Source organism: Mauremys mutica, chromosome 12, assembly GCF_020497125.1.
Source record: "Mauremys mutica isolate MM-2020 ecotype Southern chromosome 12, ASM2049712v1, whole genome shotgun sequence".
Taxonomy (NCBI): Eukaryota; Metazoa; Chordata; order Testudines; family Geoemydidae; genus Mauremys; species Mauremys mutica.
Genome location: NC_059083.1, coordinates 51,808,742 through 51,828,042, shown reverse-complemented (window position 1 = coordinate 51,828,042; position 19,301 = coordinate 51,808,742). Strand labels below are relative to the sequence as shown.

Sequence of the window (19,301 nt, the reverse complement as noted above, 5' to 3'; positions counted from 1 at the left end):
TTGGACAGTCTTGGCTGAGAGACAAAGGACTAAATGGGATCAGAGACTGAAAACTCCTCCCAGCTCTAGAGCTGATCCTGGCTTGTGCAGGGTTCAGACATGGTCACAGCCCAGGATCTCCCTGCTCTGGGGCTAAATATTTCAATCCAGTCTCCAAGGCTTTAAGCTCTGATCTCATCTCTGGAGCCAACCACTCTGACAACCTGCCTGACTCTAACCCCACAGAGGGAGAACAGCACCCGCCCTGGATCTAATATGATGGCAGCATCCCTGGAAGGACCCTTGGCTAAAAACAAGGCAGGGCAGAGGGCCAAAGCATGTCCCAAGGTGTTTGCAAAATAAAACTGGGATTTCTAACACAGACACATGATCTACAATAGCTAAGAGCCTAGTGATACCCGAATCCCAGCTGGCCTGGAATAGCCTGTTCCTTCATTAACACCACATAATCACTTCTGGGTGAGCAGAGATTTTTTTTCTCCTCATGCATTGCGTCAGCAGATCTTGGGATGCATCCGCTAGAGGAGTCCACAGCTCAGGCTGCCATGTCTGCTTGAAGTCAGTCACCAAGAGGTACCCAGAGGTGAAGACTAAAAACTAAGGGCCAGGTAGTGAGCTTGTGTCAATTGTTGCGCTTCCATTGAGTTCATGGTAGTTTGGAATATTTACGCCAACTGGGAATCTGGACCTTTGATTTCCGTCGAGTGATGTCAATTTACAACAGCTGGAGATCTAGCCCATTACACACTCTTAAATCCATATTTTTTGCCTGTCAATCTGATCTGAAACTGATTCAAGAGTTCTGAACCAGTCCGCACTTTCTTAGCTCTTTGCCCCATGGGTTTAATTAAAAGTGTGACTTTTTTTGCTGATGGAGAATGGTTCAGTCCCAGTAGGGAGAGAACCTTGGAGGAATTCTGTGTTGCATAGTTTTCAAGTATCTGACCTTCAACTTCTGTTGGGATGAATGGCCCAGAATCTTTCTTTCTTTCTTTCTTTCTTTCTTTCTTTCTCAGCCATTACTTTAATTTTTTTTTTACTACACACAGCATTAAATAACTCAGTGGGGACACGTCATCTAGGAACCGCACAAAGACCCCCAGTCCATTTCTTAAGGCCACCATGAAGCTATCACAAGGCACAAACTTTGATGCTTATGCCAACACAGTCACTAGAGGCCTGGCGGGGGAATGGTCCCTGTGCACCCCTAGGCAGTGATGAATGCAAGGCTGGATGTTGAACACTGCAAAGCTGAGGGATGGATGTTTCTGTTTGGCCAAGGATGAAGAGAGGGGCCATTTGTAAAATCGGACAATAGATAAGTTTCGACTTGACAGAGCCCTCAGCTGGCATTTTCAATGCAGCCTCATTTTCAAAGCTATCCACCTACCACTGACTTTCAGATACCCAATGAATAACAGCCTTTTAATTATACCCTGCTGTCACCAGATTGTTCTGCATGATGTAGAGGTGAGATGGTCCCAGCTGAGATGGGAGCAGCCCTATATTTTAAAACCTCAAACTCATGAGTATTTGGTTCTGGGGTCTGTGTTTGGCTCATGTTAAAGAGACAGGACCATTTGTAGAACCCATTTCTGGATATGGCTGCAGTTTACAGAGCCCTTTAGTGTCAGGAAGGGCTCAAAGATAGTGTTTTTGGATCTGTCTCCAGCCTTCTGGGATGATATTGTTAAAGCCTCTTAGGGGATCTCAGACACTCAGGGCTAGATTCACAGAAGGAATTATGCCCTGATTTTTTAAGGTATTTAAGCATCTAGTGGGACTTTCAAAACACCCCTTGATTTCAATTGGATTTAGGTACCTAAATACTTTTGAAAATCCCACCAGGACACCTAAATGCTTTTAAAAATCTTGCCCTTTGATATTCTAATGCTGAGCATTGAACACCTAACTTTTAGACACTTAGAAAATCACCATGATTCACAAAGCCTGTGTTCGGAGCCCAGGATCCCTGTTCAATGAATGGGGAGAGGTAAACACCTAAATGGGATCCACAATTGCCAGCATGAGGTGGGGAGGTGCCTAACCTAACCAATGGGAGATGATGACTAGATGCGTGTGTGTCAAGCCCCACCCCCTCACAGAGATTGTTAACTACGTCGAGCTGGTGGGTGTCACTTATCCCTGTTAGTGATCCATAACTGGGAACCCGCTCCTTGGGTCAGGCACCTATGGTGTTTTGTGTGACTAGGAAAAGGTCCTCCTGTTTAACTTTTAGACCATTGGTTATGGTACTTATCTGGCATGGGGAACGCCCCAGTACAAGTCCCCCCTCTGCCTGAGGAGAAGAGATTTAAAGGTGGATCTGACACCCAGTGTCCTAATCGCTGGGCTGTAGGATATTCCGATGTGGGGCTCCCTCAATCCATTCAAGCTGTTCCACTTTGGCTTAAATAATTAAAGAATCATTGGGTCAGAGAGGGTGAGGGAGAACATGAGAATTACCCTGTAGCCTACTGGTCAATGCGCTCACCTGGGAGACCCAGTGTTCAGTTCCCCTGCTCCAATAACTCTTTAATTATTTTTCCAGAGTGGAACAGCTTCAACAGGAGTGACTGTGGGAGCCTCACATCAGAATACCCCTCACACTGATGACATGGACAGTGGCACTGCATCCTTTCTCTGTGCAAGTCCTTGTCAATGTTGATCTCTCTCTCTACTCCATTCATTGGTGTGGTGCTGAAAGTCACTGGTGAGTCAGATCCCAGAATCCTAATTATTGAAAGAAGCCAGAAGGGGAGAGTAATTCCAATGCACCAATTGCAGGGCTTTATTTAACTGGGAAAGGAGAGAAATGGAGACAGTGTCAGAGTCTGGTACCACTTTGGTGTTAGCCTTAAACCCTATCCACACCCCTATCCCGTATCCAACAGGGATTTAAGCATGAGTTTACCTTTAAACCTTCAATGGGGCCATTCATATGATTAAAGTTAAGAACAGGCTGAAGTGGCTGCAGAATCAGGACCATTGTACAGAATATACAAAGGAAGTGAGTTTTAAATTCATAATCATGAGTGTTTGGAGCAGATCTTCAGCTGGTGTAAATTCTCAGAGATCTATTGACTTCAATAGAGCGATGACAATTTAAATCAGCTAAGGATAGGCCTAAGGATCCTGACTGCGAAACTTCCATTTGCTCAGAGAAGCAAGCCAGAGCATGTTAAAAATGTATCCAGTCAAAACAGCTCAAAGTTCAAACACTAAGTGCGTTAGGATGAGCTATTTGTAAATGAGCGATGGAGTAAGAGATAGTCATAAAAATCTTTGCTAAATAATGTTTAATAAGGAGTTCTTATAAGAAAATCATGATCTGGACAGAGACAATCATTAACAGGAAAAGAAGCACAATAATTTGCACAATAATTTCCATAGATTATTCATTATCTAGCTATATAGCTAATAGAATTCACAATCAAATAGAAATCTATCATTATGACTAAATGAGGTTGTGTGTTAGGACAAGGAATGGTCCTGTCTGTCTCTCTAACTAATCTAATGCTTTTGTCTGTCATATATGTAGTGTACACAACCATGCACAAAGATGATATTCTAATACTAATAACAGGCCAACTTCTGAGATCCTTTCTCAACTTGGATGGGAGTAGATCTACCCAAGATGGCGTATGGAACACCAGATCAGTGCATGTGATGGCACTTTTCCGCTTATATCAGGGCTAGACCAAAATGACCCCAGACAAGAAACTTACACCAGTGTTCATGTCACTACTGAGTGCTGCCCAGTGACTTTGGGCCAGAACCTCATTAGTATTAAACTGGTGATGACAATGGGTCTACTCTGCATTGGTGCTAGTCTAGCTGAGTTAGGAAATGTGGCCCTTATATCTCTGTCACACTCACTTTCTCCAGGGTGCTGTCAGCCAAATCTCGATCCTTGTGTATATAGTCTATTGGCCAAATCCTGATCTCTTTGAAGTGAGGGGCTAAAGTGGAGTTGGTCCTGGGGCTGGTTTTGTTCAATATCTTCATTAATGATCTGGAGGATGGTGTGGATTGCCTCAGTAATTTTGCAGATGACAGTAAACTGGGAGGAGTGGTAGATACGCTGGAGGGTAGGGATAGCATACAGAAGGACCTATACAAATTAGAGGATTGGGCTAAAAGTAATGTGATGAGGTTCAACAAGAACAAGTGCAGAGTCCTGAACTTAGGATGGAAGAATCCCATGGATTGCTACAGACTAGGGATCGAGTGGCTAGGCAGCAGTCCTGCAAAAAAGGACCTAGGGGTTACAGTGGACGAGAAGTTGGATATGTGTCAACAGTGTGCCCTTGTTGCCAAGAAGGCTAACGGCATTTTGGGCTGTATAAGTAGGAGCATTGCCAGCAGATGGAGGGATGTGATCGTTCCCCTCTATTCAGCATTGATGAGGCCTCATCTGGAGTACTGTGTCCAGTTTTGGGCACCAGACTACAAGAAGGATGCGGAAAAATTGGAAAGAGTCCAGAGGAGGGCAACCAAAATGATTAGGAGGCTGGAGCACATGATTTATGAGAAGAGGCTGAAGTAACCGGGATTATTTAGTCTACAGAAGGGAAGAATGAGGGGGGATTTGATAGCTGCTTTCAGCTACCTGAAAGGGGGTTCCAAATAGGATTGATCTAGACTTTAATCAGTGGTAGTAGATGACAGAACAAGAAGTAATGGTCTCAAGTTGCAGTGGGGGAGGTTTAGGTTGGATGTTAGGAAAAACTTTTTCACTAGAAGGGTGGTGAAGCACTGGAATGGGTTACCTAGGGAGGTGGTGGTATCTCCTTCCTTAGAGGTTTTTAAGGTCCGTCTTGACAAAGCCCTGGCTGGGATGATTTTGTTGGGGATTGGTCCTGCTTTGATCAGGGGGTTGGACTAGATGACCTCCTGAGGTCCCTTCCAACGCTGATATTCTATGATTCTATGATTTATGAATCCAAATTTGGCCTCATTATTCAGAGTCAGATTTTCTTTAGGAAACTCTGGAAAATGTTTTTCTTTAAAACAGCCTTTCCACTGTAGCAAGAATGACAGTTTTTACATATTCATGTAGGTTAAAATAATAAAAAGATGCATAACATATCATTAATTACACAATAATATCCCAACAGTATACACATAATCATTTCAGTAGGAAATAAGACATTCAGAAACCTCTTTTGCACATTGTGGGGGCAAACATTCAGTTCACTCAGAAAACCCTATCAAAGAGATGACATATGGACATTCCCAAGAAAGGACAAACATTGAAAACCCTGTCTCACCAAACACTCACTATCTCCTCAGGCCTCTCCACCTTCAAAACCTCCTAAAAGAAAGAAACAAACCAACCAAGTAGTTAAGCAAAAATAAGCTAAAAATCTGACAAACAAACAAATAAAAACCACAAAGAACAAATGCATTTGTCATAACTATAAAGGGAAGGGTAACAACCCTCCTGTATACAATACTATAAAATCCATCCTGGCCAGAGGCACCAAAATCCTTTTGACTGTAAAGGGTTAAGAAGCTCAGGTAACCTGGCTGACACCTGACCCAAAGGACCAATAAGGGGACAAGATACTTTCAAATCTTGAGGCGGAGAAAGGCTTTTGTTTGTGCTCTTTGTTTTGGTGGTGTTTGCTCTTGGGACTAAGAGGGACCGGACATCAACCCGTGTTCTCCAAATCTTTCTGAACTCTGATCTCTCATATTTCAAACTTGTAAGTAACAGCCAGGCAAGGTGTATTAGTTTATCTTTATTTTCTCAACTTGTGAATTTTACCTTTGCTAGAGGGAAGTTTATCCCTGTTTGTAACTTTGAAACTAAGGCTAGAGGGGGCTGTATGGGCTCTTTGAATCTATTTACCCTGTAAAGTTATTTTCCATCCTGATTTTACAAAGATGATTTTTACATTTTTTTAAATAAAATCCTTCTTTTAAGAACCTGACTGATTTTTCCATGGTCCAAAGACCCAGGGGTTTGGGTCTTTGATCACTTTGTAACCAATTGGTTAGGATACTATTCTCAAGCCTTCCTAGGAAAGGGGGTGTAAGGGCTTGGGGGGATATTTTGGGGGAAGAGGAACACCAAATGGTCCTTTCCTTGTTTCTTGTTAAATCACTTGGTGGTGGCAGCATACCAGGTTTTAACCTAAGCTGGTAGAAATAAGCTTAGGGGGCTTTCATGCGGGTCCCACATCTGTACACTAGCGTTCAGAGTGGGGAAGGAACCCTGACAGCATTCATACCTCATTCTGAGTTATTATCCCAAAATATAAGATGAGCCAGAGACCTCACTATGGACTTTGCTATGGCTACTGATTTTATAGGCAATGGTCTCAGATACTATGGTAAGTGGTAGCAGTACACGATAGATAGATTACGATCTTATTTACATTGCTGCGTAAACATATAGAAACTCATTTTATTCTTGAGTCATGTTTGTCTGTATTTTTACTAGTGGAAATACCCAATTCTGCATAAACACATTGCACAGTATTTTCTCATGGAGGTAATAAGGTCATCAGCCGATTATATTTATAAAGAAACCCAGAATGAAATTGTTACCGAAGGAGAAATATGGACATTTTGTTCTTAGTGAATAACCTCCAACCTATCCATTTACTCAGAGCGTCTTTGATCTCTTTGTTTCTCATGCTGTAGATAATCGGATTCATCATGGGTGGCAACACAGAATAGAGAACAGCTACCATGAGATTCAGACCTGAGGTTGAGCTGGAGGTGGGTTTCAGGTAGGCAAAGGCAGAAGTACAGAGGAACAAGGAGACCACAAAGAGGTGAGGGAGGCAGGTGGAGAAGGCTTTATGCCGGCCCTGCTTAGAGGGGATTCTCAGCACTGCTTTGAAGATCTGAACATATGACACAATTATGAAAACAAAACAGCTGGAGGCTAAGCACATACTAAAGATAAGAAACCCGACTTCAAAGTGGCATGAGTCAGAGCAGGCGAGTTTGAGTAGCTCGGGGATTTCACAGAAGAACTGATCCACCATGTTGCCTCCACAGAAAGACATTGCAAATGTGTTCCTTGTGTGCAGTGTAGAGTAGAGAATACCACTGATCCAGGCACTGGCTGCCATTTGGACACAAGCTCTCCTGTTCATCACCATCTCATAGTGCAGTGGTTGGCAGATGGCAACGTATCGGTCATACGCCATGACGGTCAGTATGGCAAAACCTGCTGAAACAAAGACGACGACTAGAAAAATTTGAGTGACGCATCCAGAATATGAAATTGATCTGCTGTTCATGAGGGAATTGGCCATGGATTTGGGGATGGTGACAGAGATGGAGCCGAGGTCTAGGATGGACAGATTCATCAGGAAGAAGTACATAGGGATGTGAAGGTGGTGGTCAAGGGCTATGGCTGTGATGATGAGAAGGTTCCCCAGCAGGGATATCAGGTAAAGCACTAGAAATACCACAAAGTGTAAAGTCTGCAGCTCCTGTACGTCAGAGAATCCCAGGAGAAGAAATTCAGTCACGGTGGTTTGGTTGGACATTGTCTTCCTCAGTACGCTGTGTGATGACTGTGGAGGGAATGAGAAGGACAATGGTCAGGATTAGGGCGACAGAGGGAATGTCCCTGATTCCCCTTTCCCTAATATCTCATTATATGAGTGTCAAAGGTTCACAGAACTCATCACTTACAATGACAAGGTGTTGTTACTGCTCCTCGCCTCTAACAATCAATGAGTTGTGTTATCACAGTAGTGTAAATTGTGTCACCTGCTTTAAAGTCAATGGAGCTTCATCACTTTATCCTTTCTGGGGATTTTTCCTATGGTGTGGCTTGATAAAATGCAGTACGAAGGATGGAACAAAGCACACTCCAAATCCAACAATTCTTGCAAAGAAGGTCCCTCCATTGCGACCATCACCAAGCTCACAACTTGGGAATGAAACTCATAAACTCGAATGCTAACACAGCCTTATTCCCACTTTGCAGGGCAATATGACATAGACTCATAAGTTGCAGCTCCTCTGTCATGTTTCTACCCCAAGTCCTGTGCTTAGATGGCCAGTTGCCTGCTTCCAAATTGATTTATAGCACAAAATCACAGCTGCACTTCTGCCTCCGTGTAACTATGGGCTAGTAGCATCCCTCCATCATCGTTATGTTGTATCGTTTACTCTGTGCAGTGTGGTGCAGTGGTTGTCAGGACACCTGGGCTCTGTTCTTGTTTCTGCCAGTAACCTGCTCTGTGACCTTGGGCCAGTCATTTTCCTTCTTTCTGCCTCTGCTTCAACCCCCCCTCCCCCTCTCAGCCTTATCTACTAGGACTGTAAGGGCTTTCGGAGAGGGGCAGTGGGGCAGATTTTTAAAGGTATTGAGACACCTAGTGAGATTCTCAAAAGAATCAGGGCTCCAACATCCCTTGAAATCAATGAGTTGTGAGCTCCTAGGTGCTTCTGAAAATCCCACTAGGCACCTAAATACCTTTGGAAATGTAGCCTCGTGTCTTACTCTGACTATGTTCTGCACACCCATTTACACCATTTATACTCAGCCAGCTGCAGTTTGGAGCTAGGCCAGGAGGTCTGGGTTCTACTCCCAGTGAGCTCCCGTATGTCCTCGATCAGGATAGACACGCTTTGGTTGCTTTGTTCAACTCTAACCCAGGGTTTAAAGGGGCTCTTCAGTATAAAACATTGTGTGTGCTGCCAACTTTACTGTTTATTCACTTGTTACCTCTCACAACTATCCCTTTGAAAGAGAAACAAACAGCTGCAATAGAATAAATGGGTTTGAAATCAGGCTCTTATCAGGTCATATTAATGTTCCCCAAATCGTTTAAAGTTTAAAGCTGGTTGGAAATTTTCAGCTGTGTTCTTTTTAATGGAGATTGGTTTTTCAGCTAAACAACAACAAATCTCAGAATCTGTCTGCTTTTCTCAAACATTCTGGGATTGTTTGGTAAAAAAACTGAAAACAAACTTTTTTTTTTCTTTCAAAACCATTTGCTAAAAACTCAGGGGGGAAATGGATTTAGGGTTTTTCCACCTACTGGGATTTATCAATGCTCCTAAGTGAGCCAGGTGGCTAAATCCTATGAACATTCAGTGGGAGTTAGGAACCTAACCTGCTCAGGTGCTATTGTAAATCCCACAAGGCACCTTTCACCTTCTTTAGGTGCTTAAACCCTTTGTAATCCTGGTCCTGGGTCTACCTTGTTAACTTCCAAGGCCTGGAAATACGGGTTCTAGTCCCATTTCCCTCCTGTATGTCCTTTGGCAGGACTGAGCTAGACAGGCTTTAACTGCTCGGTCAACTCTGAGCCGAAAGCTGCTAGTGCGCAGAAAACATAAACTGTGGATATCAGCTCTGCTGCTCAGTCAATTTTTCCCTTCCAGTAATTGTCCCTTTGACACAGAAACAATCCCAGTTTCAAGAGAAAAAATGATTTTGAAACTATGGTATTATTGAACAGGACTAATGTTCCCGACCCTTGTTCAAAGCTCCATTTCAGATTAGAGATGGTTGGAAATTTAGATTTTTTTTTATTTTTTTGTAGTAGTAGGAAAATGAATTTTTGAACTAAACAAAGATGTTCAGGGAAAGTATCTCCTATACTCATGTTTGGTTTGGTTTTGTTGAAATCTGCAAATCCCAATATTCTTTGTTTTGCAACGTACAATTTCCAGTTTACAGTAGTTTTTAGCTGAAAATTAATTAGTTTTTGGTTGCCAAACCCTGCAAATATTTCTGATTTCTGATGCAAACTTAAAATTATGCACCTTCTTTTTTTCTGACTGGCTCTAGATGTCTGACTAGACTAAGAGTTAAATCCTTAAGGAGTTCACATTGTAACTTATATTTAGGTTCTTACCTTCTGCTGAAAAGAAATCTGACAGGCTCTAGATGTTTGAATTACAATCCATATTTCTATTATTACATTTGTCAGAATCTGTCTGTTTTTCTCAAACATTCTGGGATTGTTTGGTAAAAAAACTGAAAACAAACATTTTTTTTTATTTCAAATCCAAAAAAATCAGCTTTCAGCTGAAAGTTTTCATTTGCTAAAAACTCAGAGGGGAAATTGATTTAGGGTTTTCCCACCTATTGGGATTTATCAATGCTCCTAAGTGAGCCAGGTGGCTAAATCCTGTGAACATTCAGTGGGAGTTAGGCACCTAACCTGCTCAGACACTATTGTAAATCCCACAAGGCACCTTTCTCCTTCTTTCGGTGCTTAAATCCTTTTTAATCCTGGTTCTGTGTCTATCCTGTTAACTTTCAAGGCCGGGAAATAGGGTTCTAGTCCCATTTACCTCCTGTATGTCCTTTGGCAGCACTGAGCTAGACTGGCTTTAACTGGTGGGTCAACTCTGAGCCGAAAGCTGCTAGTGCACAGAAAACATAAACTGTGGCTATCAGCTCTGCTGCTTATTCACTGTTTACCCTTGTTTAAAGCTCCATTTCAAATTAGAGATACTTGGAAATTTAGATTTTTTTTTGTAGTAGTAGGAAAATGAATTTTTGAACTAAACAAAGATGTTCAGGGAAAGTATCTCCTATACTCAGATGTTTGGTTTGGTTTTGTTGAAATCTGCAAATCCCAATAATCTTTGGTTTGCAATGTACAATTTCCAGTTTACAGTAGTTTTTAGATGAAAATTAATTCGTTTTTGGTTGGCAATCCCTGCAAACATTTCTGATGCAAAATTATCCACCTTCTTTTTTTCTGACTGGCTCTAGATGTCTGACTAGACTGAGAGTTAAATCCTTAAAGAGTTCAAATTGTAACTTATATTTAGGTTCTTACAAGAAAAGAAATCTGACAGGCTCTAGATGCTTGATAATAAAAGTCTTAAAGAGTTCCATTTACAATTCATATATCTATTATAACATTTGTCTCTATATTAATACCTTCACATATATAATTGAAAGCAAAAATTGGTCCTCCAGCACCAGGATTCTTTGGTCATCTCTCTCTCATGCCCCCATCACTGTATTTTCCAGTGGCAGTTTCCATGTCCCTCTGCTGGATTTCCTGAGTATCTCTGCAGTCCCTAGCAGACAGGGCTCCACTCCACAGATGAGCGCTTCCTGTCAACTCCTTAGACAGGCTTGGCTGAGAGATGAAGGACTAAATGGGATCAGAGACTGAAAACTCCTCCCAGTTCTAGAGCTGATCCTGGCTTGTGCAGGGTTCAGACACAGTCACAGCCCAGGATCTCCCTGCTCTGGGGCTAAATAGTTGAATCCAGTCTCCAAGGCTTTAAGCCCAGCTGTGATCTCACCTCTGGAGCAAACCACCCTGACAACCTGCCCGACTCTAACCCCACAGAGGTAGAACAGCACCCGCCCTGGATCTCACATCATGAAAGCACCCCTGGAAGGACCCTTGGCTAAACACCAGGCAGGGCAGAAGCCCAAAGCATGTCCCAAGGTGCTTGCAAAATAAAACTGGGATTTCTAACACAGACACATGATCTACAATAGCTAAGAGCCTAGTGACACCCGAATCCCAGCTGGCCTGGAATAGCCTGTTCCTTCATTAACACCACGTAATCACTTCTGGGTGAGCAGAGATTTTTTTTCCCTCCAGCATTGTGTCAGCAGCTCTTGGGGAGCATTCGCTAGAGGAGCCCACAGCTCAGGCTGCCCTGCCTGCTTGAAGTCAGTCACCAAGAGATACCCACAGGTGAAGATTTAAAACAAAGGGCCAGGTCATGAGCTTGTGTCAATTGTTACATTTTCATTGAGTTCATGGTAGTTTGGACTATTTACACCAACTGGGAATCTGGGCCTTTGATTTCTGTCGTCGGTCGCAATTTACATCAGCTGGGGATCTAGCCCATTGCACAGTTATAAATCCATATTTTTTGCCTGCCAATCTGATCTGAAGCTGATTCAAAGGTTCTGAACCAGTTCGCACTTTCTTAGCTCTTTGCCCCATGGGTTTAATTACAAGAGTAACTTTTATTGGTGATGGACAATAGTTCAGTCCCACTAGGGATAGAACCTTGGAGGAATTCAGTGTTGCACAGTTTTCTAGTATCTGATGTTCAACTTCTGTTGTGACTTGTCTTAGGGGAGAGTCTGATGATAGAGATTCTCCAGGTTATAGTCAGGAGCAGAGGAATGAGAAGTATAATGTAAGGGCCGGATCAGATGATAAACAGTCACATAAAAAAGAATCTGGCACATCAGAAAAAGGCAGGCTAATAAACAGGGACAAGTTTTTAAAGTGCTTGTACACAAATGCCAGAAGTCTAAATAATAAGATGGGTGAACTAGAGTGCCTTGTGATAAAGGAGGATATAGATATAATAGGCATCACAGAAACCTGGTGGACTGAGAGCAATCAATGGGACACAATCATTCCGGGGTACAAAATATATCGGAAGGACAGAACAGGCCGTGCAGGGGGAGGAGTGGCACTATATGTTAAAGAAAGTGTAGATTCAAATGAAGTAAAAATCTTAAGCGAATCCACAGGTTCCATAGAGTCTCTATGGATAGAAATTTCATGCTCTAGTAAAAATATAACAGTAGGGATCTATTATCGACCACCTGACCAGGACAGTAATAGTGATGATGAAATCCTAAGGGAAATTAGAGAGGCTATTAAAATTAAGAACCCAATAATAGTGGGGGATTTCAATTATCCCCATATTGACTGGGAACATTTCACTTCAGGATGAAATGCAGAGATAAAATTTCTTGATACTTTAAATGACTGCTTCATGGAGCAGCTGGTACGGGAACCCACAAGGGGAGAGGCGACTCTAGATTTAATCCTGAGTGGAGCGCAGGAGCTGGTCCAAGAGGTAACTATAGCAGGACCGCTTGGAAATAGTGACCATAATACAATAGCATTCAACATCCCTGTGGTGGGAAGAACATCTCAATTGCCTAACACTGTGGCCTTTAATTTCAAAAGGGGGAACTATACAAAAATGAGGGGGTTAGTTAGACAAAAGTTACAAGGTACAGTGACTGAAGTGAAATCCCTGCAAGTTGCGTGGGCCCTTTTTAAAGACACCATAATAGAGGCCCAACTTCAATGTATACCCCAAATTAAGAAAAACAGTAAAAGAACTAAAAAAGAGCCACCGTGGCTTAACAACCATGTAAAAGAAGCAGTGAGAGATAAAAAGACTTCCTTTAAAAAGTGGAAGTCAAATCCTAGTGAGGCAAATAGAAAGGAGCACAAACACTGCCAACTTAAGTGCAAGAGTGTAATAAGAAAAGCCAAAGAGGAGTTTGAAGAACAGCTAGCCAAAAACTCCAAAGGTAATAACAAAATGTTTTTTAAGTACATCAGAAGCAGGAAGCCTGCTAAACAACCAGTGGGGCCCCTTGATGATGAAAATACAAAAGGAGCGCTTAAAGATGATAAAATCATTGCGGAGAAACTAAATGGATTCTTTGCTTCAGTCTTCACGGCTGAGGATGTTAGGGAGATTCCCAAACCTGAGCTGGCTTTTGTAGGTGACAAATCTGAGGAACTGTCACAGATTGAAGTATCACTAGAGGAGGTTTTGGAATTAATTGATAAACTCAACATTAACAAGTCACCGGGACCAGATGGCATTCACCCAAGAGTTCTGAAAGAACTCTAATGTGAAGTTGCGGAACTATTAACTAAGGTTTGTAACCTGTCCTTTAAATCGGCTTCGGTACCCAATGACTGGAAGTTAGCTAATGTAACGCCAATATTTAAAAAGGGCTCTAGGGGTGATCCCGGCAATTACAGACCGGTAAGTCTAACGTCGGTACCGGGCAAATTAGTTGAAACAATAGTAAAGAATAAAATTGTCAGACACATAGAAAAACATAAACTCTTGAGCAATAGTCAACATGGTTTCTGTAAAGGGAAATCGTGTCTTACTAATCTATTAGAGTTCTTTGAAGGGGTCAACAAACATGTGGACAAGGGGGATCCGGTGGACATAGTGTACTTAGATTTCCAGAAAGCCTTTGACAAGGTCCCTCACCAAAGGCTCTTACGTAAATTAAGCTGTCATGGGATAAAAGGAAAGGTCCTTTCATGGATTGAGAACTGGTTAAAGGACAGGGAACAAAGGGTAGGAATTAATGGTAAATTCTCAGAATGGAGAGGGGTAACTAGTGGTGTTCCCCAAGGGTCAGTCCTAGGACCAATCCTATTCAATTTATTCATAAATGATCTGGAGAAAGGGGTAAACAGTGAGGTGGCAAAGTTTGCAGATGATACTAAACTACTCAAGATAGTTAAGACCAAAGCAGATTGTGAAGAACTTCAAAAAGATCTCACAAAACTAAGTGATTGGGCAACAAAATGGCAAATGAAATTTAATGTGGATAAATGTAAAGTAATGCACATTGGAAAAAATAACCCCAACTATACATACAACATGATGGGGGCTAATTTAGCTACAACGAGTCAGGAAAAAGATCTTGGAGTTATCGTGGATAGTTCTCTGAAGATGTCCACGCAGTGTGCAGAGGCGGTCAAAAAAGCAAACAGGATGTTAGGAATCATTAAAAAGGGGATAGAGAATAAGACTGAGAATATATTATTGCCCTTATATAAATCCATGGTACGCCCACATCTCGAATACTGTGTACAGATGTGGTCTCCTCACTTCAAAAAAGATATTCTAGCACTAGAAAAGGTTCAGAAAAGAGCAACTAAAATGATTAGGGGTTTAGAGAGGGTCCCATATGAGGAAAGATTAAAGAGGCTAGGACTCTTCAGTTTGGAAAAGAGAAGACTAAGGGGGGACATGATAGAGGTATATAAAATCATGAGTGATGTTGAGAAAGTGGATAAGGAAAAGTTATTTACTTATTCCCATAATACAAGAACTAGGGGTCACCACATGAAATTAATAGGCAGCAGGTTTAAAACAAATAAAAGGAAGTTCTTCTTCACGCAGCGCACAGTCAACTTGTGGAACTCCTTACCTGAGGAGGTTGTGAAGGCTAGGACTATAACAATGTTTAAAAGGGGACTGGATAAATTCATGGTGGCTAAGTCCATAAATGGCTATTAGCCAGGATGGGTAAGAATGGTGTCCCTAGCCTCTGTTCGTCAGAGGATGGAGATAGATGGCAGGAGAGAGATCACTCGATCATTGCCTGTTAGGTTCACTCCCTCAGGGGCACCTGGCATTGGCCACTGTCGGTAGACAGATACTGGGCTAGATGGACCTTTGGTCTGACCCGGTACGGCCTTTCTTATGTTCTTATGAATGGCCCAGAATTTCATTCATTCTGTCTCAGCCATTACATTAATTTTTCTCTTACTACAGACAGCACTAAACTAAAAAGCTCAGTGGGGACACGTCTTCTAGGAACTGCACAAAGATCCCTAGTCCATTTCTTAAGGCCACCATTAAGCCATCACAAGGCACAAACTTTTATGCTTATGCCAACATAGTAAGTAGCGGCCTGGCGGGGGAATGGTCCCTGTTCGCCCCTAGGCAGTGATGAATGCAAGGCTGGATGCTGAACACTGCAAAGCTGAGGGATGGATGTTTCTGTTTGGCCAAGGATGAAGAGAGGGGCCATTTGTAAAATCTGACAATAGATAAGTTTCCACTTGACAAAGCCTCAGCTGGTATTTTCAAAGCAGCCTTATTTTCAAAGCTGTCCACCTACCACTGACTGTCAGATATCTGATGAATAACAACCTTTTACTTATACCCTGCTGGCACCGGATTGTTCTGCATGATGTAGAGGTCAGATGGTCCCAGCTGAGATGGGAGCAGGCCTATATTTTAAAACCTCAAATTCATGAGTGTTTGGTCCTGGGGTCTGTGTTCGGCTCATGTTAAAGAGACAGGACCATTTGTAGAACCCATTTCTGGATATGGCTGCCATTTACAAAGCCCTTCATTGTCAGGAAGGGCTCAAAAATAGTGGTTTTGGATCTGTCCCCAGCATTCTGGGATGATATTGTTAAAGCCTCTTAGGGGATCTCAGACACTCAGGGATAGATTCACAGAAGGAATTAGGCTCTGATTTTTTAAGGTATTTAAGCATCTAATGGGACTTTCAAAACACCTTTTGATTTCAATCAGATTTAGGTACCTAAATGCTTTTGAAAATCCCACCTGGACACCTAAATGCCTTTTAAAATCTTGCCCTTCGGTATTCTAACACTGAGCGTTGCAGCACCTATCTTTTAGGCACTTAGAAAATCAGCATGATTCACAAAGCCTGTGTTCGGAGCCCAGGATCCCTGTTCCTAAATGGGATCCACAGTTGCCAGCATGCGGTGGCGGGGGGGCACCTAACCTAACCAATGGGAGATGACAAGATGCCAATCCCCACCCCCTCACAGAGATAATTGCCTAGGTCGAGCTAGTGGGTGTCACCTATCCCTGTTTGTGATCCATAACTGGGAACCCTATCCTTGGGGTCAGGCACTTATGGTGTTGTGTGTCAAGGAGAAGGCCCTCCTGTTTAACTTTTAGCCCAGTGGTTAGGGTACTTACCTGGCATGGGGAACAACCCCAGTACAAGTCTCCCCTCTGCCCAAGGAGAAGGGATTTGAAGGGGGATCTGCCACCCAGTGCCCTAATCACTGGGCTGTGGGATATTCCAGTGTGGGGCTCCCTCAATCCGTTCAAGCTGTTCCACTTTGGATTAAATAATTAAAGAATCGTTGGGTCAGAGAGGGAGAGAGAGAGAGAACATGAGAATTACCCTGTAGCCTAGTGGTCAGCGCACTCACCTGGGAGACCCAGTGTCCAGTTCCCCTGCTCCAATAACTCTTTAATTATTTTTCCAAAGTGGAACCGCTTCAACTGGAGTGACTGTGGGACCCTCACATCAGATTACCCCTCACACTGATGACATGGACAGTGGCACTGCATCCTTTCTCTGTGCAAGTCCTTGTCCATGTTGATCTCTCTCTCTCTACTCCATTCATTGGTGTGGTGCCGAAAGTCACTGACACGTCAGGTCCCAGAATCCTAATTATTGAAAGAAGCCAGAAGGGGAGAGTAATTCCAATGCAGCAATTGTAAGGCTTTAGTTGACTGGGAAAGGAGAGAAATGGAGACAGTGTCAGAGTCTGGCACCAAGTACTTTTGATGAGCTGTTTGTAAATGAGCGATGGAGTAAGATATAGTCATAAAAAATCATTGTTAAATAATGGTTTAATAAGGAGTGCTTATAAGAAAATTATGATCTGGACATAGACAATCATTAATAGGAAAAGAATAATAATAATTTCCATAGATTATTCATTATCTAGTCAGCTAACATAATTCACAATCAAATAGAAATCTATCATTATGACTAAAAAAAGGTTGTGTGTTAAGACAAGGAATGGTCCTGTCTGTCTGTCTACTTAATCACATACTCTGCTTTTGTCTGTCATATATGTAGTGTACACAACCATGCACAAAAATGATATTCTAATACTAATAACTGGCCAAGTTCTGAGATCATCTCAGCTTAGAAGTGAGTAGATCCACATCAGAGCAGTGCACTTAAACCAGAGTTAGAATAAAATGACCCCAGACAAGAAACTTACACCATTGTTCATGTCACTACTAAGTGTAGCCCAGAGACTTTGGGCCAGAACCTCATCAGTATTAAACTGCATTGGTGCTGGTCTAGCTGCGTTGGGAAATCTGACCCTTACATCTCTGTCACACTCACTTTCTCCGGAGTGCTGTCAGCCAAATCTGGATCCTTGTGTATATAAGCTATTGGCCTAATCTTGATGTTGTTGAAGTGAGGGGCTAAACCCCAGTCACTTCCATGGAATCCTAATTTGGCTTTCTAATTCTGAGTCAGATTTTATTTAGGAAACTCTGGAAAAAGTTTTTCTTTCAAACAGCCTTTCCACCATAGCAAGAATGACAGTTTTTACATATTCACTTAGGTTAAAATAATAAAAAGATGCCTAACATCTTTAATAATACAATAATATACCAAGAGTATACACATAATCATTTCAGCAGGAACTTAGCCACCCAGAAACCCCTTTTGCATTCTTATCATTGTGGGGAGTAAACCTTCAGTTTGCTCAGAAAACTCCATCAAAGAGATGACATATTGACACTCCCAAGACAGGACAAACATTAAAAATTCTGTCTCACCAAACACTCATAATCTCCTCAGGCTTTTCCACCTTCAAAACCTCCTAAAACAAAGAAACAAACCAAACCACCAACCAACCAGTTTAGCAAAAATCAGCTAAAAATGTGACAAACACACAAATAACGAAACAAACAAACCAAAAACACAAAGAACAAATGCATTGATACCTCAATCTGTGTTATTATCCCAAAATATAAGACGAGCCAGAGACCTCCTGTCATAAACAGATAGTTAAGGGTTAAGGTCTCTTTTACCTGTAAAGGGTTAACAAGCTCAGTAAACCTGACGGACACCTGACCAGAGGACCAATCAAGGGACAAGATAATTTCAGGGATTGGAGGGAAGTCTTTGTTTGTGTTCTATGTTTTGGGGGCTGTTCTCTCTTTGGATCTAAGAGGGGCCAGACGTATATCCAGGCTCTCCAAGCTTCCTGAAATATTCTCTTCATGCAGTATAGTGAGTATTAGAAAGGCAAATTAGTCTTTTGATTAATTTCTGTATTTGCAAATATGTGTTTGCTGGAACCATATTTTATTTTTTTGTTTGCTGTAACTTGTACTTAAGCTATGGGGGACGGAGTCCCTTTTGTTTTTATAAGCTGTACCCTGTAAACTTCCATCCTGATTTTACAGAGATAGTTTTTTACTATTTTCTTTCTTTAATTAAAAGCTTTTCTTTTTAAGAACCTGATTGATTTTTTCCCTTGTTTGAAACCTCAGGGGATTAGTTTGACTCACCAGGGACAGGTGGGGGAAAGAAAGGTGGGGGAATGGTTTATTTCCCTTTGTGTTAAGATCCAAGGAGTTTGGATCTATGTTCCCCAGGGAAAGGTCTGGGGGAACAGAGAGTGTGCCAGACACTGAAACCTGGCTGGTGGCAGCAAGTACCAGATCTAAGCTAGGATTTAAGCTTAGAAGGATCCATCCAGGTCCCCATCTTTTGGACGCTAAAGTTCAAAGTGGGGAATAAACCTATGACACCTCCCTACGGACTTTGCTATGGCTACTGATTTTATAGGCAACGGTCTCAGATACTATGGTAATTGGTAGCAGTACACGATAGATAGATTACAATCTTATTTACATTGCTGTGTAAACATATAGAAACTCCTTTTATTCTTGAGTCATGTTTGTCTGTATTTTTACTAGTGGAAATACCCAATTCTGCATAAACTGACTGCACAGTATTTTCTCATGGAGGCAATAATGTCATCAGCTGATTATATTTATAAAGAAAC

General features: G+C 42.1%; 2 protein-coding genes across 3 annotated transcripts in view; both read right to left on the bottom strand.

The window, feature by feature from the left end:
* Positions 1-19,301, bottom strand: part of LOC123345337 — a 716,016-nt gene that overhangs the window by 419,148 nt on the left and 277,567 nt on the right. The window lies entirely within an intron of this gene.
* Positions 6,555-7,520, bottom strand: LOC123345343 (olfactory receptor 14A16-like). Its single transcript, XM_044982134.1, has one exon. It carries the CDS (start codon positions 7,512-7,514, stop codon positions 6,555-6,557), a length of 960 nt encoding a protein of 319 aa, XP_044838069.1. The 5' UTR covers positions 7,515-7,520.